The sequence below is a fragment of the Bos taurus genome, chromosome 28, assembly GCF_002263795.3.
Source record: "Bos taurus isolate L1 Dominette 01449 registration number 42190680 breed Hereford chromosome 28, ARS-UCD2.0, whole genome shotgun sequence".
NCBI classification, from domain to species: domain Eukaryota; kingdom Metazoa; phylum Chordata; class Mammalia; order Artiodactyla; family Bovidae; genus Bos; species Bos taurus.
In genome coordinates, this window is record NC_037355.1 from 42,551,899 (window position 1) to 42,575,038 (window position 23,140).

Consider the following 23,140-nt stretch of genomic DNA (forward strand, 5'->3'; position numbering starts at 1 on the left):
GTTTCCTGATCTGCATACAGATTTCTCAGGAGGCAGGTCAGGTGATCTGGTATTTCCATCTCTTTCAGAATTTTCCACAGTTTATTGTGATCCACACAGTCAAAGGCTTTTGAATAGTCAATAAAGCAGAAGTAGATGGTTTTCTAGAATTCTCTTGCTTTTTCCATAATCCAGTGGATGTTGGCAATTTGATCTCTGGTTCCTTTGCCTTTTCTAAAACCAGCTTGAACATCTGGAAGTTCACGGTTCACATATTGTTGAAGCCTGGCTTGGAGAATTTTGAGCATTACCATGTTAGCATGTGAAATGAGTGCAATTGTGAGGTAGTTTAACATTCTTTGGCATTGCCTTTCTTAGGGATTGGAATGAAACTGACTTTTTCCAGTCCTGTGGCTACTGCTACATTCTCCAAATTTGCTGGCATGTTGAGTGCAGCACTTTCACAGCATCATCTTTTAGGATTTGAATTAGCTCAACTGGAATTCCATTACCTCCATTAGCTTTGTTCGTAGTGATGCTTCCTATGGCCCACTTGACTTCACATTCCAGGATGTCTGGCTCTAGGTGAGTGATCACACCATCGTGATTATCTGGGCCGTGAAGATCTTTTTTGTACAGTTCTTCTGTGTATTCTTGCCACCTCTTCTTAATATCTTCTGCTTCTGTTAGGTCCATACTGTTTCTGTCCTTTATTGAGCCCATCTTCGCATGAAATGTTCCCTTGGTATCTCTAAATTTCCTGAAGAGAACTCTAATCTTTCTCATTCTGTTGTTTTCCTCTATTTATATTTCTTTGCAACGATCACTGAAGAAGGCTTTCTTATCTCTCCTTGCTATTCTTTAGGCTAATAGAGTATTGCTGAGAGAATTCACTGATCATAGTAAACACCCTCTTCCAACAACAGAAGAGAAGACTCTACACATGGACATCACCAGATGGTCAACACTGAAATCAGATTGATCATATTCTTTGCAGCCAAAGATGGAGAAGCTCTAAACAGTCAGCAAAAACAAGACCTGGAGCTGACTGTGGCTCAGATCATGAACTCCTTATTGCCAATTCAGACTTAAATTGAAGAAAGTAGGGAAAACCACTAGACCATTCAGGCATGACCTAAATCAAATCCCTAACGATTATACAGCATAAGTGAGAAATAGATTTAAGGGACTAGATCTGATTGACAGAGTGTCTGGTGAACTATGAATAGAGGTTTGTGACATTGTACACAAGACAGGGATCAAGACCATCCACAAGAAAAGGATATGCAAAAAAGAAATGGGGCCATGCTTACACTTTGACAAGATCCCTCCCATCTCCAAAAAGACATGCTAAAAAACCATTTGTATATAACTCATTTGCTAAGAAAAAGTGACATCAACTGAGTGAGAAGTCCTACCATAATTTAAACCTGAGGTATACTTTAAGTCATGCTTCAAAATAAACTAGATTATATTTATCAAAGAAGCAAACTGTTCTACATAGCTGTAATTCAAATAAGGCTCACTCAGGACTCTAACATGTCTCTGATGGAATGAAATGTGATTTGGTTAACAATGCCAAGAAGGCACAAAGAGAAATATTTTAAATTATCAAGATGCCAGGTCTTTTTGGAGAGTGCTCTTTTTGTCCAATTAATATCAAAGAAAAGATTGGATACATTTTTCCAAGGAGCCTAAGTTAACTGTTCAGCACTACATATCCCAAAGATTTATGAGTGAAATTTGAAAATAGTCATGCTAAGAGATTGAAGCCTGGTTTCCAGTCTTTTTTATGTGACTTGAAGAGCTGTGTGATCACAGACAAATCATTTCAGCTCCCTGGGACTTAGTTTTTTCACCTTTAAAATGAGTGTTGGAATAAAAATTTATTTATCTATCTACTAAATCTAATCATCAACACACAAGTCTATGAAGTCTAGACAATTCCTAGGGACAGCATCATAACTGAAAGACTATCAACTGACTATAATACCAAATTAATTCATGAAATGTAAGCAAGGCAAATTCTAATAAAACTAGCTGATTTTCACAACATATTCTAAAAACACCCAGAAGTATTCTAAGATATTCTTTTCTAAAAGGAAACTTTAAAGAGTATCATAACTCATCCTACAAAAGTCAAGTCACAAAATACAGAGGAAAAATCCAAACTATAAAATATACTCAGTTACTCAAAAAAAATCATATACATTTTCTTTAAATAGATAACTTTGAAAAATTTTTAAAAATAAGATATACTCAGTTCTAGAAGGCAATCAAGTATGGTTATGTAAAGGATCTACTCGAGACAGTCCATGAAGTTTCTCACTTCCAAATATTTCTCCAAGTAGAAAATCATTCAGATCAGAGAGAAGTATCAGCAGCGAAACTGAGAACCGTGGATTACACTGAGAAAGACTGCCAGCCACAAAGGGGATGGCTGCTTAGATGTGGCCATCTTACATGTCCAGAGGAATGGACGGGCTTCTACATGAGGGAACAATCAAGCCACAGTGATGTTTTTCAAAGCAGGAGCATACCTGTCAGCCCTGGGTGGCAGTGGCAACCAAATTGGGAAAGTGGAGGAGACAGTTCCTGCTCTGGGCACTGATTTTTATCTCTATTAATTCTGGAACCTACTGGAAGTGAATATGAGGACAGCAACATGATTGAAGTCCCAAAGCTCCAATAGATCAGATAAGAAAAACGGGCAAGGCACCCACCAGATGAAAATGCATTTCCCTTTTCGTAAAGGACAGAAACGGTGTGGACCTAACAGAAGCAGAAGGTGTTAAGAAACAGTGGCAAGACTACACAGAAGAACTATACAGAAAAGATCTAGTGACCCAGATAACCGTGATGGTGTGACCACTCGCCTAACGCCAGACATCCTGGAGTCTGAAGTCAAGTGGGTCTTAGGAAACATCACTGCAAACAAAGCTAGTGGAGGTGACGGAATTCCAGGTGAGCTGTTTAAAATCCTAAAAGATGATGCTGTGAAAGTACTGCACTCAATATGCCAGCAAATTTGGAGAATGCAGCAGTGGCCACAGGACTGGAAAAGGTCAGTTTTCACTCCAATCCCTAAGAAAGGCAATGCCAAAGAATGCTCAAACTACCACACAATTGGACTCATGTCACACGCTAGCAGAGTAATGCTCAAAATTCTCCAAGGCAGGCTTCAACAGTACGTGAACTGAGAACTTCCAAATGTTCAAGCTGAATTTAGAAAAGGCAGGGGAACCAGAGATCAAATTGCCAACATCCACTGGATCACAGAAAAGCAAGAAAATTCCAGAAAACCATCTACTTCTGCTTTATTGACTATGCCAAATCCTTTGACTGTGTGGATCACAACAAACTGGAAAATTCTTATGGATATGGGAATACCAGACCACCTTACTTGCTTCCTGAGGAACCTGTATGCAGGTCAAGAAGCAACAGTTAGAACCAGACATGGAACAATGGACTGGTTCCAAATTGGGAAAGGAGTACATCAAGACTGTATACTGTCACCCTCCTTATTTAACTTATATGCAGAGTACATCATGAGAAATGTCGGGCTGGATAAACACAAGCTGGAATCAGGATTGCCGGGAGAAATATCAGTAACCTCAGATATGCAGATGACCCTACCCTTATGGCAGAAAGCAAAGAGGAACTAAAGAGGCTCTTGATGAAAGTGAAAGAGGAGAGTGAAAAAGCTGGCTTAAAACTCAACATTCAAAAAACTAAGATCATAGCATCCGGTCCCATCACTTCATGACAAATAGGGTAAACAGTGGAAACAGTGATAGACTTTATTTTCTTGAACTCCAAAATCACTGCAGATGATGACTCAGCCATGAAATTAAAAGACACTTGCTCCTTGAAGAAAAGCTATGACCAATCTAGACAGCATATTAAAAAGCAGAGACATTACTCTGACAACAAAGGTCGTCTAGTCAAGGCTATGGCTTTTCCAATAGTCACATATGGTTGTGAGAGCTGGACTATAAATAAGGCGGAGTGCTGAAGAACTGATGCCTTCAAACTGTGGTGCTGGAGAAGACTCCTGAGAGTCCCTTGAACAGCAAGGAGATCAAATCAACCCTGAATACTCGTTGGAAGGACTGACGCTAAAGCCGAAACTCCATGATTTTGGTCATCTCATGGGAACAGCTGAGTCATTGGGAAAGTCCCTGATGCTGGGAAACATCTAGCACAAGAGAAGAGGGTGTCAGAGGATGAGACGGCTGCTGGCATCACTCGTGCAATGACATGAACCTGGGCAAACTTCAGGAGACGGTGAGGGACAGGAAGGCCTGCTGTGCTGCAGTCCATGGGGTGGCAGAGAGTCAGACATGACCGGGTAACTGAACAACAGCAACAACACAGCCAACCAGCAGAGATCCCTCTCCTTCCAGGCTTACCTTATGATTCACTGGTCTAGGTGTCATCTCCTGACTCGATGAATGCAGGTCGTCGTGACATGATGAGTAATGCAGGTCTTCACAGCTTGATGAATGCAGGTCGTCATGACTTGATGAGGGAAGGTCATCATGAGGTGATACAGGCAAAGGTACACTCAGGTTTTTCATATCAGAGTCCTTTCCTCGATGATCTTCTCCTGAACAAAGAAAAGGAAGGAACTGATTAAATGTAAAGGGTTACAGAGGACAGGTTGACACTTAGTGAGAAAAGTGAAGTTACATGAGGGGAATTTTCATCCACTTTTCCATTTTAGAGTCACCTCATCTTAATCTATATTAATCACTTTTTTCCTTGCTTTTAAAAAATAACTTAGCAAACATGATCCTACCTCTAGGATTTTCCTCAGAAAGTGGATTTTTGAGCAGTCCCTTTGTTCCTGCTTCCATATTACTCAGTACAGGACTCTTCAGGAAAATTCTAAATATATACCACCTACAGAACCTATGCACTGGGATCTATAGAATTCAATTCTTCTGTGTTTCAGAGTCTATTTCTTGGATAAAGAATAGTGTGTTATGTAACTCTTATTTTTACATTTTGTATTGTTAATAATAAATCAGAAATATGTTAGTGTACATAGAAAGCTGTTTTAGACTTTATTGAAGAATGTCATATGAATCATCCCCACCACTATTGGCTTTATGTTAAGATTTTTGGTAATTACTCTGCTAATTTCACCCCACAGAATCTTTCATAGAAACCAAGGGAGTGATTTTTCTCTGATCTTAGAAGTGAGCACTCAGAGTACTGCTTCTTATGTCACAGTAAACTTAAACATTACGATTTAGAAATTTATAACATAGCATATTAAAAAATCAACAATAAAAATAAAGCATAGTAAACAAGTACAGTAAAATGGAAAAATGCATTTCTTAATGTGTCAAAAAAGGAAATCAAATAGAAATTATGAACTATAACATGAATTAACTTTCTAAGTATATATTAAGAAATATCAATGAAACACAACATATTAAAACTAATGTGAAGTGGCTAAGGAAGTGTTTAAAGGGGAAATGTATAGTTGGAAAAACAGTTTTTAAAAGACAGAAGAAATGACAAAAATGTATTTTGTATTCAATGACAAAGGCCAAGAATAACTGAGGAAACCTCGCAAAACAGAAAGATATCACAAAGAAAAATAACAAATAGAGAATAAGCTAACAAAACATAATAAGAATAATCAACAAAATCAAAAGTTGTTTCTCTGAAATCAAAGACTTAAAAATAGCAAATTTGTTTCACTACACCTTATAATAGCAAAAATGAAAAAAAAAAAGGCACAATCACAAATCCAACTATCATTTTAAGAGCTAATAAGAAAATTCAATTAGACAAACTTGATTAAATGGAAACTTTTATAAAATTATAAATTATCAAAATCTACTCAAGAACATACAGAAAGTCTGAATAGTATAACTATTTAGAAAGTTAAACCAATAATAAAATGTCTCACACCCTGGAGGAAAAAGGAATCTGGACCCAAACAGATCCCCAGATGATATTTTACCAAATTTCCAATGAACAAAAATCTTTTTCTTATGCAAACTGTTTTAACAAAAATGTTAAGTACTGATATTTCATTTATATTAAAAGGTTAGCAAATCCTGACATGAAAACAATGTATGTAAAATACAAGTAAGAAAATTATAAGTCAAATTCAAAAATGAACATAGCTGCAAAAGTCCTAAATAAAATACGACTAAATGATACAGTGGAAAAAATGCATGGATGAAGATTTATCTCAAGAATTCAAAGTACGCTCAGTTTCACAAAAATCTGTCAATGCAAAATGGCGTATTAACAAAAAGAAAGGACAGAAGTCCTATTATCATCTGAACATAAAAAAGTCATATGAAAAATTCAATAGTATTTCAAGGTAGAAACAGAAGAAAACTTCTTTAATTTATAGACAAGTTTATCTAATCAAAATATTGAACCAACATTATCCTTAATGGCAAAACTTTAGACACATTCTCATTGTTTTAAAGAAAATATAAGAAAGCCTACTACTTATTTAACATTAAAGACATAATGACTGGGGAAAAAGCAAGTAAATTGTTATCTGCAAATACTGTAATTGTCTACATAGAAAATTAAAGAGACTCCAAGGTCAAATACTAGTAAAAATAAGAAAGTCTGATGGAAGAGTTGACAAGAGATCAATAAATTAGGATCATTCATAGGCCAACAACCAGACACTGCAACTGCAAAGGAAAATGTGTCATTCACAGTAGCAATAAAAATACAAGGTAACTAGAAAATAGACCAAACCAAAAATGTATGGTGAAAATTGCAAAATTTTGTTAAAAGTTACAAAAATAGAATAAATAACCTATATTTCATACAAATGAAAACTCCTATCATAATAATGGTAAGTACCCTTTAAATTAAACCACAGATTCAATGCAAATCTGATAAATATTCAAGTAGGGTGTGTGGGGGTATTTGCGTGTGTGTGTGTGTGTGTGTATGTGTATGTGTGTGTGTGTGTGTAAACAAACTAGGAAACAGAAATCTAAGAACAGGAAAACCAATTCTGGAAAAGGAGAAGACTGGGTGTATTTGCCCTATAAGACAGCAATACTTACTATAAACTAAAGTCATCAAAACAGTGTGAATTGGTGAAAGGATGGGAAAGCAGGTCAGTATAAAGGAACTGAGATTCAAAAACAGTCCTGAGCCTGTAAGAGCATCTGCCATCTGATAACAAGGGCAGTGCAGATTAGAGTGGGGAAAGTACTAAAATAAATGCGGACAACACAGGAATACACAGGGTCATAAGAGACTATTAGCGGCAACTACATGCCAATAAAATGGACAACCTGGAAGAAATGGACAAATTCTTAGAAAAGTGTAACTTTCCAAAACTGAAACAGGAAGAAATAGAAAATCTTAACAGACCCATCACAAGCACAGAAATCAAAACCATAATCAGAAATCTTCCAACAAACAAAAGCCCAGGACCAGATGGCTTCACAGCTGAATTCTACCAAAAATTTAGAGAAGAGCTAACACCTATCCTACTCAAACTTTTCCAGAAAATTGCAGAGGAAGGTAAACTTCCAAACTCATTCTGAGGCCACCATCACCCTAATACCAAAACCAAACAAAGATTCCACAAAAAAAGGAAACTACAGGCCAATATCACTGATGAACATAGATGCAAAATCCTTAACAAAATTCTAGCAAACAGAATCCCACAACATATTAAAAAGATCATACATCATGACCAAGTGGGCTTTATCTCAGGATGCAAGGATTCTTCAGTATCCACAAATCAATCAATATGATACACCACATTAACAAATTAAAAGATAAAAACTGTATGATTATCTCAATAGATACAGAGAAAGCCTTTGACAAAATTCAACATCCATTTATGACAAAAACCCTCCAGAAAGTAGGCATAGAAGCAACATATCTCAACATAATAAAAGCCACATATGATAAACCTACAGCAAAATTATCCTGAATGGTGAAAAATTGAAAGCATTTCCCCTAAAGTCAGGAACAAGACAAGGGTGCCCACTCTCACCACTACTATCCAACATAGTTTTGGAAGTTTTGGCCACAGCAATCAGAGCAGAAAAAGAAATAAAAGGAATCCAGATTGGAAAAGAAGAAGTAAAACTCTCACTGTATGCAGATGACATGGTCCTCTACATAGAAAAACCCCAAAGACTCCACTAGAAAATTACTAGAGCTAATCGATGAATACAGTAAAGTTGCAGGATATAAAATTAACACACAGAAATCCATGCATGAGGCAGGGTGCTCAGGGCTGGTGCACTGGGATGATCCTGAGAGATAGGATGGGGAGGGAGGTGGGAGGGAGGGTCATGATAGGGAACACATATGCACCCATGGCTGATTCATGTGAATGTATGGCAAAACCACCACAATATTGTAAAGTAATTAGCCTCCAATTAAAATTAAAAATAAAAATAAAAAAATAAAGTATAGGCTGCACACCAGAAAAATAAAATAAATGAGGCTGGGACAATTGGTTTACCTACCATAAAAGAAGGATCATATCCCTTCCTCACTGCATAAGATCAAAAATCAAAATATACAAAAGAAAAGAGACTATTTTTATTATTTCCGAGTAGAGACAGATTTGGGAATCATGAAAGCAGAGTTTATATAAGAAAAAACTGATATTTGAATATTCATTTAAAAGATAGTATCAAAAAATAAGCATTTACTAGGGGAAAATGATATAACTGATGACAAAATTTATCTAGGATATATAAAGAATTCTTAAAATTCAATAAGAAGAGAAACCAACTATTACTGATTTGAGAATAGAGAAAATTTACCTCATGTCCTCTGGGAAACTCCTTTAACCACTAGAAAAAAAAAAAAAACTGAGCAATAAGATATGGTCCTCTGAATGCTGTGGGATACAAGTCTAACACTCCTGACAATGAATGTTAAAATTGCACCATAGCTCCCTAAAGCCCCTGACATTGGATATCACTGCCACCATTGCCTCATATCCAGATTTAAACAACAGTGAGATCTTCAAACCTAAGAAGGAGCTTCAAATGCTACAGAGGTCAGTTACATGGAAAAAAATGTCTAGAAGAATTATTAACAAGCAATTCATAGAAGAAGAAGAATTAAAGACTAATAAATGTATGAAAAACTGTCCACCATCAGTTAATAAAGAAACTGACTTTCACTTCTGCCCATGAGGGATTCAGTGCTGCAAAACTTATTCACAACCAGAAAATAGGACAAAAGTACATGTGACAACAACTTTCAGATACCGTAAGATAAGCCTGGAGTATCTTATCACACAAATCAAGTCATTAAACACTCAGAAAACAAAAGGATGGGTTATGTCAAAGAGACACAGGAGTCAGCCTGAAAGAGCTCCCAAGGGCCCAGACTGGAACAATTTGAACAAAGTAAATAACATAACTAGATTATAGTATAAATTATAAAATACATATGCACGAGTCCATACTGATATGCTGCTGCTAAGTCACTTCAGTTGTGTCCGACTCTGTGCAACTCCATAGACGGAAGCCCACCAGGCTCCCCCATCCCTGGGATTCTCCAGGCAAGAACACTGGAGTGGGTTGCCATGTCCTCCAATGCATGAAAGTGAAAAGTGAAAGGGAAGTTGCTCAGTCGTGTCCGACTCCTAGCGACCCCATGGACTGCAGCCCACCAGGCTCCTCCATCCATGGGATTTTCCAGGCAAGAGTACTGGAGTGGGGTGCCATTGCCTTCTCCGATACTGATATAAGCAAATTAATAAGTAAATAAGTAGGGGAGTAGAAACAAATCTTCTTTATAAGGCAATCCCAAATAATATACATATACTAATATTACTCCCTCCTCTAGGAGGTAAAGCTTCTTGCTCCCTTCCCACCTATGGGAGCAGCCTTATTTTTTGACCTCTTGAATATTGCTTTCCTCTTCTAATGCCACTGCCATTGTTCAAGTTGTCACCATTTGTCTTAATTACTGCCACTGCCTTTTAACAAGCCTGCTATTTTCACACTCACTATCCATCCAATACATCCTCAAGACTGAAATGAGAGACATGACAGATAACAGAAACAGACATATAGGAGTTCTAGATGTTGGCATTAACAAAGGCTTTTAAAGTAATATGTTTGTGTATAATATCATGTATGAAACGAGTCACCAGTCCAGGTTCGATGCATGATACTGGATGCTTGGGGCTGGTGCACTGGGACGACCCAGAGGGAGGGTATGGGGAGGGAGGAGGGAGGAGGGTTCAGGATGGGGAACACATGTATACCTGTGGCGGATTCATTTCGATATTTGGCAAAAGTAATACAATATTGTAAAGTTTAAAAATAAAATAAAATTTAAAAAAAATAAAGTAATATGTTTAAAGCATAATCAAAACAAATGAAAATCTACAAAAGGAACTGAATGAAAGATTTCTGTGGTTTAAAAGCAATACAATAGAAGCAACCTACAATAAATTCATCAAAAGAGGGACGGATAAAGAAGATGTGGCACATGTATAAGATGGAGTATTATCATCTTTATTACCACTTTTTACATCTTATTATATTTATTACATCCTATTACCGTTTATTCAGTTCAGTTCAGTCACTCAGTCGTGTCCGACTCTTTGCAACCCCATGAACCGCAGGACGCCAGGCCTGCCTGTCCATCACCAACTCCCGGAGTTCACTCAAACTCATGTCCATCGAGTCGGTGATGCCATCCAGCCACCTCATCCTCTGTCGTCCCCTTCTCCTCCTGCCCCTAATCCCTCCCAGCATCAGAGTCTTTTCCAATGAGTCAACTCTTCCCATGAGGTGGCCAAAGTACTGGAGTTTCAGCTTTAGCATCAGTCCTTCCAGTGAACACCCAGGACTGATCTCCTTTAGGATGGACTGGTTGGATCTCCTTGCAGTCCAAGGGACTCTCAAGAGTCTTCTCCAACACCACAGTTCAAAAGCATCAATTCTTCAGTGTTCAGCTTTCTTCACAGTCCAACTCTCATATCCATACATGACCACTGGAAAAACCATAGCCTTGATTAGACGGACCTTTGTTGGCAAAGTAATGTCTCTGCTTTTGAATATGCTGTCTAGGTTGGTCATAACTTTCCTTCCAAGGAGTAAGCATCTTTTAATTTCATGGCTGCAGTCACCATCTGCAGTGACTGTAGAGCCCCAAAAAATAAAGTCTGACACTGTTTCCACTGTTTCCCCATCTATTTCCCATGAAGTGATGGGACCAGATGCCATGATCTTCGTTTTCTGAATGTTGAGCTTTAAGCCAACCTTTTCACTCTCCTCTTTCACTTGCATCAAGAGGCTCTTTAGTTCCTCTTTACTTTCTGCCATAAGGGTGGTGTCATCTGCATATCTGAGGTTATTGATATTTCTCCTGGCAATATTGATTCCAGCTTGCGCTTCTTCCAGCCCAGTGTTTCTCACGATGTACTCTGCATATAAGTTAAATAAACAGGGTGACAATATACAGCCTTGATGTACTCCTTTTCCTGTTTGGAACCAGTCTGTTGTTCCATGTCCAGTTCTAACTGTTGCTTCCTGACCTGCATATAGGTTTCTCAAGAGGCAGGTCAGGTGGTCTGGTATTCCCATCTCTCAGAATTTTCCCCAGTTTATTGTGATCCACACAGTCAAAGGCTTTGGCATAGTCAATAAAACAGAAACAGATGTTTTTTTGGAATCTCTTGCTATTTCCATGATCCAGCAGATGCTGGCAATTGGATCTCTGGTTCCTCTGCCTTTTCTAAAACCAGCTTGAACATCTGGAAGTTCACCGTTCACGTATTGCTGAAGCCTGGCTTGGAGAATTTTGAGCATTACTTTACTAGCGTGTGAGATGAGTGCAATTGTGTGGTAGTTTGAGCATTCTTTGGCATTGCCTTTCTTTGGGATTGGAATGAAAACTGACCTTTTCCAGTCCTGTGGCCGCTGCTGAGTTTTCCAAATTTGCTGGCATATTGAGTGCAGCAGTTTCACAGCATCATCTTTCAGGATTTGGAAATAGCTCCACTGGAATTCCATCCCCTCCACTAGCTTTGTTCGTAGTGATGCTTCCTAAGGCCCACTTGACTTCACATTCCAGGATGTCTGTTACCGGCCATCAAAAAGGACAAAATAACGCCATTTGTAGCAACATGGAGGGACCTAGAAGCCCTTATATGAGGGAGGTGAGACAGAGAAAGACAGATATCATATGATATCGCTTATATGTGGAATCAAAAAAAGGGTACAGGTGAACTTATCTACAAGACGGAAGTAGAGCATGTAGAAAACAAACTTCTGGTTACCTGGCGATGAGTGGGGGAAGAGGCGAATTGGACGACTGAGGCTGACACACACAGACCACTACATACAGAGTAGAAAGTAATAAAGGCGTCCTGTGCAGCGCGGGGAAGCCCGCAGTGCTATGTAATGGCCCATACGGGAAAAGAATCCAAAAAGGAATGGATATACGTATAACTGACGCACTTTGCTGCACACCTACACAATATTGTAAATCAGCTATACTCCAATACAAATTTTAAAAATAATAAAGTAGTTTGGCTCTTGCTTCGTCTCTCTCTTATTTTGGATTTTAAATTCATCCATATGTTTAACTTTTCAATTTTACAAAGAATCATCTTTACTGGAGAAAAGAGGTAGTTCACTAAGTGGCAATAAAGAATAAAAGTATAAATTACTATAACAATGTAGTTTTTTTGAATATAGAAAAATACATTCAGAATCTGAAGAGTTCTACCAATAAACTATGAGAATTGCTAATTTTATTTTTATTTCTTTCAAGAAAGCACACCCAGTTGAGTCACTTGCATATTAATTTGCAAGTGTCTTAAGAAAATTAATGACAAATATTCTTTGTATACTGTTTTTTGTCCTTTGCCCAGACGCTAAAACAAAGTCATGGACTGCGTAGGATGTAATAGGAAAGAAGCTGAGTCAAATTATAATTTAAAAGATTCCTTTAAAATTTAAATTTCATCAGGTTCTCAAATAGAAGGTCAGAAGATAATTGATAGAATGGTGAGTGCACAGTTAGCTTAAAATGGGAAAAGTATCAAGCAGATTTTTTTTAAAAATCCGGTTACACAAAAGGAAATAAATAATCCTGGACAGTAAACACAGCAATGTAAATTAAAGGAAGCTCAAGGCATCATTTCAAAACAAGTAAATTAACCACAATTCTTTTTGCTATGATAACACCAAATGTGGTGAGATTACAGTATAACCAATATATTGCTGGTAGTGTGATATAAACTCTTCTAATAATAAAAAGTAATACAAAATTCAGATCCATTAGCTCAAGGATCCCCATCTGGAGAATTTATCCTAAAGAATAAATTGGGCTTCCCAGGTGGCGCTAGTGGTAAAGAGCCCGCCTGCCTATGCAGGAGACGTAAGAGATGCAGGTTCGATCCCTGGGTCAGCAGGATCCCCTTGAGGTGGGCATGGTGACCCACTCTAGTATTTCTGCCTGGAGAATCCCATGGACAAAGGAGCCTAACAGGCTACAATCCGTGGGACTGCAAAAAGTTGGACACGACTGAAGCGATTAGCACACATCCTAAAGAAATAATTCAATGAAAGAACAAAATCTATAAACATTATTAATAGATCAATAATAGTATTTATAATCAAAGCGAACAAAAACTGGAAACGACACCCATGTTATGGATAAGTAATATCACAATGAGAAAGCAAGGGGCCTCCAGGCCTTTCAGATTGCAAACAGGACCAGAATACTTGTGGAGTCAGACCTGCAAGGCTAAAGCGGCAGCCTGGCAGGGAACGCCCTTTGTAGAGCTCTGGCTTAAACCTCTAGCTGGAGGGAGCAACACCCACACCGATAACAGGGCGGCAGCGTAGAAGAGCAACCACAGGCTACGCTGAACAAGGAAGGAGTGAAAAAGGTACAAAAGAAATGTTGAAAACTGACGGCAAGCTCCTAATGTGTGAGGCATGCACGACAGTGACAACAGGGGTCGGCTGGGGACAGTCAGCCTCTAATCAAAACACTGCGTTAGTGTTATACACAAAATCCTCTTCTTTGTGTTTCTGTGCTTTTATATACTTTCTAAAGTACAGAGGTATTTCTGTAATACATATATAGTACACCTACAGTCAGAAATAAACATTACGTAATCAGAGTAAAATTAAACACAAGCGTCTAATCTTTGCTATTCTCAGCACGGTGGCTTGTTAAGAGATGCAGACTCTTGGGCCCCACCGCAGACCCAGTGAATCAGAATGTGCAGGTTAACATGTTCACAGGTGGTTCATACGTATTTGCAGTCTGAGGAGCACTGCCCTGACTCTCCTGCTCCCGCACCCGCCACAGCACAGTGCGTAAGAACCTACCAGACGCTGCTGTAGCATTTTCCGGCGAAGACATGCCGTCATTCCCAAAAGAGATGGGTAAAAGGCTTCTCCAGGTACTGAGCCTTGTGTTCTGAGAAAACAATTGTTTTTCACCTGGTCAAACATACAACGTAAAGGAATTTTAGACAACTCGAGTTCTCACAGTTTTAACATATTATTACTCATTTATTCAGTCACTGTTATTCGGCAAATTGAAGGCCGGGAGGAGGAGGGGACAACAGAGGATGAGATGGTTGGATGGCATCACTGACTCAATGGACATGGGTTTGAGTGAGCTCCGGGAGTTGGTGATGGACAGGGAAGCCTGGCGTGCTGCCGCCCATGGGGGCGCAAAGAGTCGGACACGACTGAATGACTGAACTGAACTGATTCAGTGCATTAATTCTTTTATGCCAAACTTATTCTGAATTAGGTGCTGGGGACACATTATTGAAGGATAAAAATTAAGTTCAGAGCCTGTCTTCAAGGAGTTCATTTTCAACCTATAAAACAGCCCTCACATAGGATAAACATTTTTTTCTTTTCTGATCTTTGCCGTAGTAGGCCTGTAAGATGATGTTATATTGTTCCTATTGGTTAAAATTTAGAGGGATTTTTTTTGTTTTGTTTTGGTCTGGAGACTTATAGTTTACTTGCCAATGAAATGAAGTGAAAGTGCTGGTTGCTAAGTCATGTCTGACTCTTTACCAGCCCATGAACCATAACCTGCCAGGCTCCTCTGTAGAATACTAGAGTGAGTTGCCATTTCCTAAGCCAGGGGATCTTCCCAACCCAGAGATTGAACTCTTATCTTCTGCACTGCAGGAAGATTCTTTCCATTCCACTACAGAAATAAGGTTACTATAACTGAACCTAAAAGTTATTATTTTGAAACATATATTTTAAAACTTTATGATACAGTATGTTAAGAATGATTATTTAAAACATGGAAGTAAGGCAAAATCATAGGTGGCATGTCCTTCCAACGTTATATGAGAATGGTGTTTAAAAGGCCCTCCCAAGGATTATTTAATAATATAAAGGGATTGTACTTTGTACAATTCATTATTTACTGTTGATTAAAAGTCCTAGACTTAGTAAGAATACATGTTAACCTATAAATCTTCATCCTGTAGGGATACAAATAATTTCCGTCTGGATAAAGAAAGATAATACCAAAGATTATCATTTATCGCCCTGTTGGACATAGACCAGGCTTTTAAAATCTGACCTAGCAATCTTCCTCTGACATTTGTTCAAAATACGTATTAAAACCTAGACCCTCGAAATGTTCTCAGAACCACCTTTGCCACGTTCCAGGCTGCTTCACTAATAAATAAATTGAATAAAATCCTTAACACGGTTTCATTTCAAATTTTAATGAGATACATTTTAAATTTTTTGAAACTTCTACTTTTATGAAGGGGCCGGGGGGTGGGTAGATTTCTTCTTTTTAAAAAGACATCAGGACTTCCCTAGAAGTTCAGTGGTTAAGACTCTACATTTCTAAAGCAGCAGACGTGGGTTTGATTCCTGGTCAGGGAACTAAGATCTCACATGCCATAAGGCCAAAAAAATAATAAAAGGACAGCAGTGGCCTTGTGACTGGTACTGAGGTGCTGGACATAAGTGATGAGCCTCCTCTGGAAATAACACTGAAAAGTCAAACATTTATTGTTAAATGAAACCCACCAAGAACGATGCCCAAGCTTCTGCCTCCCAAATATATGACCGAAAATATTTTAAACGATACAATCTTTATAAAAGTTTTTGAAGTATAGTTGGTTTACAACATTGTGTTAGTTTCTGGTGTACACCAAAGTGAGTCAATTATAAACACACACACACAGAGTATTTTCCATTTCACCTTCTTACAGGGTGTGAGTATAGTTTTCTGTGCTATACCATAGAAGCTTGTTGCTGATCTATTTTATAAACACTGCACTGTGCTCAGTCGCTCAGTCATGTCACACTCTTTGCAACCCCATGGACTGTAGCTTACCAAGCTCCTCTGTCCGTGGGGATTCTCCAGGCAAGAATACTGGAGCAGGATGCCATGCCCTCCTCCAGGAGATCTTCCCACCCCAGGGAATGAACCCAGGTGTCCCACACTACAGGCAGATTCTTTACCATCTGAGCGCCCAGGGAAGCCCATTTTATATATAGTGGTTTGCATCTGTTAATCTTAGACTCCTAATTTATCCCTGCCTCGCCCTCTTCCGCCTTTGGTAACCGCAAATTTGTTGTCTACGTCTGTGAGTCTGTTTCTGCTTATAAATAAGTTCATCTGTGTACCTTAGATCCCACAGACAAGTGACATTATGCATTTTTCTTTGTCTGACTTAACGTGATACAGACAAGTGACATCATGTATTTTTCTTTGACTTAACGTGATAATCTTTGGGTCCATCCATGTTGCTGCAAATGGCATTATTTTGTCCTTTCTTATGGCTGGACAGCAGCCCACTGTTTATATTTACCGTATCTTCCTTATCCATTCATCCATCAGTGGACACTTAGGTGCTTCCATGTCTTGGCTATTGTAAATAATGCTGCTATGAACACTGATATGCATGTATCTTTTCAAATTAAAAGTTTTCTCCAGATACATGCCCAGGAGTGGGATAAATAAATAAGTATTTTTGTAAAAATCAATAAGAAAACAAACCAATTCTAAAATAGGGAAAAAAGCAAAACTGACACTCTACCCAAGAATACGTACAGATGGCAGGGAATTCCCTGGCAGTCCAGTGGTTAAGAGTCCATGCTTCCACTTCAGGGGGCACAGGTTCGACCTCCAGTCAGGAAACTAAGACCCCATATGACACTCGGTATGGCCAAAAAAAAAAAGGTACAAATGGCAAACCAGCATATGAAAAGACGCTCAACAGCACATGTCACTCAGTTCAGTTCAGCTCAGTTGCTCAGTCGTGTCCGACTCTTTGCGACCCCATGAATGGCAGCATGCCAGGCCTCCCTGTCCATCACCCCTAGAGAACTGCAAAATAAAACTACAATAAGAGGTTAAGAGCTAACTATCAGAATGGTTAAAATTCAAAAACGTGACAATATTAAATGCTGGCAAGAATGCGGACTCACTGCTGAGAACACAAAATTACAGTCACTCTAGAAGACTATTTAGCAGATCCTTATAAAGCTTGAAACAGTGTTGCCGTATGACCAGCAATCGTTCTCCTAGGTATTTACCCAACTGATCTGCAACTATGTCCACACAAAAACATGCGTTCAAGTGAATGTAGTTGGTTTATTCATAATCAGCAAAAACTGGAAGTAATCAAGATCTGATTCAACAGTGGCATGGATAAACTATGGTATATCCACAATGAAATATTATTCAATGATAAAAAGAAATAAGCTATCTAGCCAGAAATAGACATGGAGGAATCTTAAGTGAATGTTGCTCTGGGAAAAAAAGCCAGTCTGAAAACGTATGATTCCAGATTGGCTGTATGATTCCAACTCTATGATAAGGCCTTTATCAGATATGTGTTTTGCAAACATTCTCTCCTAGTGTACAACTTGTCTTTATTTTCTTAACAATATCTTTCACAGAAATTTTTAATTTTAATAAAGTCCAGTCTGTAAGTTTTTTCTTCTTTCTTTTGGTGTTGTGTCTAAAAAATTCATTGCCAAAACCAAGGTCATCTGGATTTCTCCTATGTGACTGTGTCCTTTAAAGAGCTATTTTAAAGTCCTAACCTCCAGTCTCCGTGAATGTGAATTTATAGGGCATTTCCAGGTATACCCAGGTGAGGATGAGTTTCTAACCCAATGACTGATATCCTTAAAAGACGAGTGAAATTTGGACACAGATACAGAGGAAGAAATCCATGCGATAACAGAGGCAAAAATTGGAGTCAAATGTCTACAAACCAAGGAACTCAAAGATTACTGGCAATCATGAAAAGAGGGAGGCAAGGAAAGATTCTCTCATAGAGACTTTAAAGCCAGCAAGGCTTGCTGACAACTTAATTTCAGAATTTTGCCTCCAAATGTGAAAGAATGTATTTTTCTTTTTTTAAATCATCCAGTTTGTAGAATTCTGTTATGGAAAACCTAAGAAACTAATATATATTCTGGCACCAGAATGTTGTGCTGATGTAATAATTACCTAAAAATGTGGAATTAGGTAATGGGTAGAAGATGGAAGAGTTCTGAGGTACAGAAAGAACTTAGATTGCCTTAAAAACACTATTGACGCAAATACAAATGTTAGGGATTTCCCTGGTAGTGCAGTGGCTAAGACTCCAGCTCCCAATGCAGGGCACCCAGGTTCAATGCCTTGTCAGGGAACCAGGTCATACATGTTGTGTGGCATGGTCAAAAAAAAAAAAGAATTTAATTTTTTAAAATTAAAATATATAAATACAGATGTTAAAGGCAATTCTAGTAAAAGGGTTGGAAAGAAAAGAGGGGAATTTTAGAAAAAGAACATATCCCAAACATATAAGAAGTTTTACAACTCAAAAAGAAAATCAACACAATGTTTTTTCAAACGGGCAAAAAATTTCAAAAAAATAATTTTTTTTTACAAAGTAAAAATACAAATGGTACACAAACAGATGAAAAGATGCTCATCACCATTGGCCAACAGAAAAATGCAAAAGAAAACAATACTAAGATATCACCACATACCTATTTTTAGAATGGCTGAAATGAAACATATGCACACAAAACAATATAAAGTAGTTTTGGCAACAATGTGAAGCAACTGGAATGCTCATTACTGCTGCCTGGATCACTTATTACCCTGTTTATTTTCCTTAGAAGCACCTGTCATTACCTTAAAATTTGCTTACGTATGTATGGAATAAGTCAAAATTTATCTGCTTATATGTTTACTGTGTATCTCAGTCAATATAAGGACCATGAGGCTGGTGACTTGGTCAGTCTTGTTACCATTTTTGTCATCTCCGCACCAAGAAAGATGGCACAAACTGGGCACTCAAAACATATTTATTAAGAGGCAGAAAAGAAAAGAAAGGACACTAAGATAAGTGAACGTGTGGGGGAAGGAGCCAGTCACAGAGCACAGAGGACGACATGCTGTTAGACTGTACCCTATAGAGGACGACATGCTGTTAGACTGTACCCTATAGAGGACGACATGCGGTTAGACTGTACCCTACAGAGGATGACATGCGGTTAGACTGTACCCTACAGAGGACGACATGCGGTTAGACTGTACCCTACAGAGGACGACATGCGGTTAGACTGTACCCTACAGAGGACGACATGCGGTTAGACTGTACCCTACAGAGGACGACATGCTGTTATAAAAGAAGATGAATGCAGACCACCAGAAGGCTCCATGAAGAGGCCGTTAACTTCAGCTGCGTGTCAGAATTACCTGGAGAGCTTTGCAAAGTGCCGATCCCTACACCAGATCAAGTTGGGAACCACTGAGGAAACGGAGCCTAAACCACAGAGCTGCCTGCATCTGGGTGTAAATCTGGGACAAGTCACTTAACTTCCCTTTGCCCCAAAATTCTCACCTACAAAGTGGAAATAATACACACTTCCCGGAGTCACTGTCTAAAACTAAGACTACAGATAAAGTTCTCAGTAAATGATCATTCTCCTCCCCAGGGAAAACTTGATGAAATCTTCACTGCCCGGTGATAAATGCTAATTCAATCATTAACTTATTTCAGACAGTGCCTGAAGCCATGAAGTTAAAGACACTTGCTCCTTAGAAGAAAAACTATGAAAAACCTAAGCAGCATATTAAAAAGCAGTTAACATCACTTTGCCAACAAAGGTTCATATAGTCAAAGCTACGGTTTTTCCAGCAGTCATATATGGATGTGAAAGTTAGACCATAAAGAAGGTTGAGCGCTGAAGAATTGTTGCTTTCAAACTGTGGTGCTAAAGAAGACTCTTGAGAGTTCCTTGGACTGCAAGGAGATCAAACCAGTCAATCCTAAAGGAAATCAACCCTGAATAATTTTTGGAAGGATTGATGCTGAAGCTGAAGTTCCAATACTTTGACTACCTGATGTGAAGAGTCAACTCATTAGAAAAGACCCTGTTGCTGGGAAACACTGAGGGCAGGAGGAGAAGGGGCAACAGAGGATGCGGTGGTGCGATGGCATCGCCGACTCAATGGATGTGAGTTTTAGCAAACTCCGGGAGATGGTGAAACACAGGGAAGCCTAGTGGGCTGCGGTCCATGAGGTCTCAAAGAGTCAGACACAACGCAGCAACAGAACAACAATCATCAATTCGTATTTTTCTTTCTTACTTGATTATTAAATTGAACATCTGCATTGGGCACATTTAGAAATACAAACTTTTTTACTCTCCTGATAAGATGATGTCTGAGGCCACATGATTCTCAAACCTGGCTGTAGGTTAATTACCTAAGAAGACTTTTTTTTTTTTTTAATATCACTTGGCCCAAGTCAACTGACTTAGAATCTCTGGGGTGAGTCTAGAACATCAATATTTTTTAAAAGTTTAACTCAACAGTGATTTTAAAACACAGGACTGAAAAGCACTGATTTGCATTAATGATATCCCATGCTAACTGCACATAAGAATCATTCAGGGAGCTCTTAAAAAACAGATTGAGTCCAGAACCCCATCATGACTTACTGATTCAGAATCTGTGGATGTAAAGCCTATCATTTTGCAAAGCTTCATAAAACTCCCCCAATTATTCTGGTGCAGACCCACTGGGAACCTTTACTTTATGCCATGCATTCAGTCTCCCTGTTGTCCACCAGAAAACATCCTTTAGGACTTTCACTGGCCTCCTGTGCCAAGCCTGCTCAGTGGCTCTTAGTCAGCAGATGAAGTGACACATCACAGTAGGTCTTGATTTTACAGATCTTTTCAGAACATGTTCCTGTGATGCCCCTTGACCCAATCATTTACCACACACTGTGCCCAGCACTAGCTATATACTCCACTGTCCTTTCTAACCAAACCCCCATGAGAGGCTGCTGATCTGGTGAGGACAAAATGGAATCACATTACTCCCCAAGCTTTATTTCCCTCTAAATAGTATTGCAATGCCAGGACAAATTAAATGAATATCACTGGTCAGATGAATCTGAATGAAATCCAAGTTGTTCTCTGCACTGAGAAGAAAACTGATATGTTTGCTTCCCTCGGAGAGGTCATAAAAGTAGGGAAAACAAAGATGATCCCTGAGTTAAGAGCATTTCCAAGCTCAACCTAAATCCAGCAGCAGAAACCTCAGAAAATGATTTTAGGGGTGTCAGTCAGTACACACACCACCATGGCTGCGCTACCAGGCATTAATTTAAGTTTATTAAGTATATTAATTCATGTGATCCTCACAAGAACCTTATAGATAGGTATTATTATTATTCTTATTTCATGGATAAAAACAAAAAAAGGAACAGAGGTTAAATATTTTGCCCAAAGTCACATAGCTAATTGGTAGCAGTTTCTGAATCCAGTCAACCTGCTTCAGTCCATTATCTTGTCTACTCCACTAGTATGGTATAGATGAGTGATGGCTAAGTTCTTAGAAAAAAAAAAAAGTTGAAGTCTGCAGCAGAAACTAGATATCAGACCATGTGTACCCAGGGCAAGTTACTTAACGCCTCTGAGCCTACTTTTGCATCTGAAAAATAGAGATGATAATAGTACCCGCCTCGTTGAGTTGAGGTGACAATTCAACAAGACTATGCATATAATGTGCTTCTAGACAGTGCCCGGCACTTTTAAGAGCTGTCAGGGTCAGCCATTATTATTATCTGTATCATAATACAGCCCAAGCAGTCAGGGAGAAATTACAACCTATGAGGCTGAACATTTTCCCTGCTGATCTTAGATCTGTGGATTCCCATTACAGCAGAGCCAATAGAACAAGTAATAACAGACATTCACAAAATCTTACACTGTCACTGAGGAAAACCCCCAGCCCCTCCAGTCCAAGGTTATGAGTTGGTCGGAAAATGGAAAGCTCTATTTGCTACAGTTTGGCTGTTTTTAGAAAAACATGCTCAAGTATCAAGTTGTATAAATGTAACCACACCAGGAGCTACACTTTCAAGTAGCTGCAGACTGTGGTGGATGTTGGTTAGAGAATATGTCACAGGAGAAGATTCCCCTCTGGTGGTAAATGTCGTTTTCCTCAGTCACATTTGTATAAACAAAAGAAAAACAAAGTAAGGACTCAAACAGGTAACAGTCACCATATGCTTGCGACCATACTAAATGTTTTCCATGTATTACCTCACCTAATCTTCACAACACTTTTCCCACCCACAGGAAGCCAACAACCCCACTGGGTTAATCTCACTTTTAAGTTCATGAATACACATCCCAAACAGGCACTCAGCGCTGCCTAGCAATCCAATTCCATTTCCCTTAGTTCAGTTTCCCACTCTCCAGAAGGGCTACGTCACATGTATCTCCTAACGCCTCTTCTCCTCTCCCCTGCTGCCCTTACTCTCAGCCGGTGGCTGCCTTCATAGATTGTGCCTCTACCACCTGTCTGCATCTGTACTTTCCTCAGCTTCCCCTCTAGATACGATGGAATGTATTTTCCTATTCATTTCAAAGCCAACTGCTCACCAGCACTGGGGTCTCCTCTCTGAGGTATTCAAGTACTTCCCCTGAAACGTTCCCCTTTCTCATCTGCATCTCATCTGTTCCCCTTTCTATGAATTCAATCCCACGCAATGGCACCCCACTCCAGTACTCTTGCCTGGAAAATCCCATGGATGGAGGAGCCTGGTAGGCTGCAGTCCATGGGGTCGATAGGAGTCGGACACGACGGAGCGACTTCACTTTCACTTTTCACTTTCATGCATTGGAGA

General features: G+C 38.9%; 1 protein-coding gene across 9 annotated transcripts in view; it reads right to left on the reverse strand.

The window, feature by feature from the left end:
* The window catches only part of PTPN20 (protein tyrosine phosphatase non-receptor type 20), a 124,623-nt gene that overhangs the window by 99,805 nt on the left and 1,678 nt on the right, over nucleotides 1-23,140 (reverse strand). For 6 of the 9 annotated variants that reach the window (XR_009493277.1, XM_059882709.1, XM_059882713.1 and 3 more), the window contains exons 2-3: nucleotides 14,322-14,435; nucleotides 4,392-4,588 (exon numbers count right to left, since the gene is read on the reverse strand). Coding sequence is in view for 8 of the 9 variants with exons in the window: in XM_059882709.1 (XP_059738692.1) it covers nucleotides 4,392-4,588; nucleotides 14,322-14,435 (311 nt within the window). In the remaining variant the exon portion in view is untranslated. Of the gene's footprint in view, nucleotides 1-4,391; nucleotides 4,589-14,321; nucleotides 14,436-17,043; nucleotides 22,146-23,140 lie in introns of those variants that run through there. The other 3 variants (XM_059882710.1, XM_059882711.1, XM_059882712.1) reach the window with 3 other exon arrangements.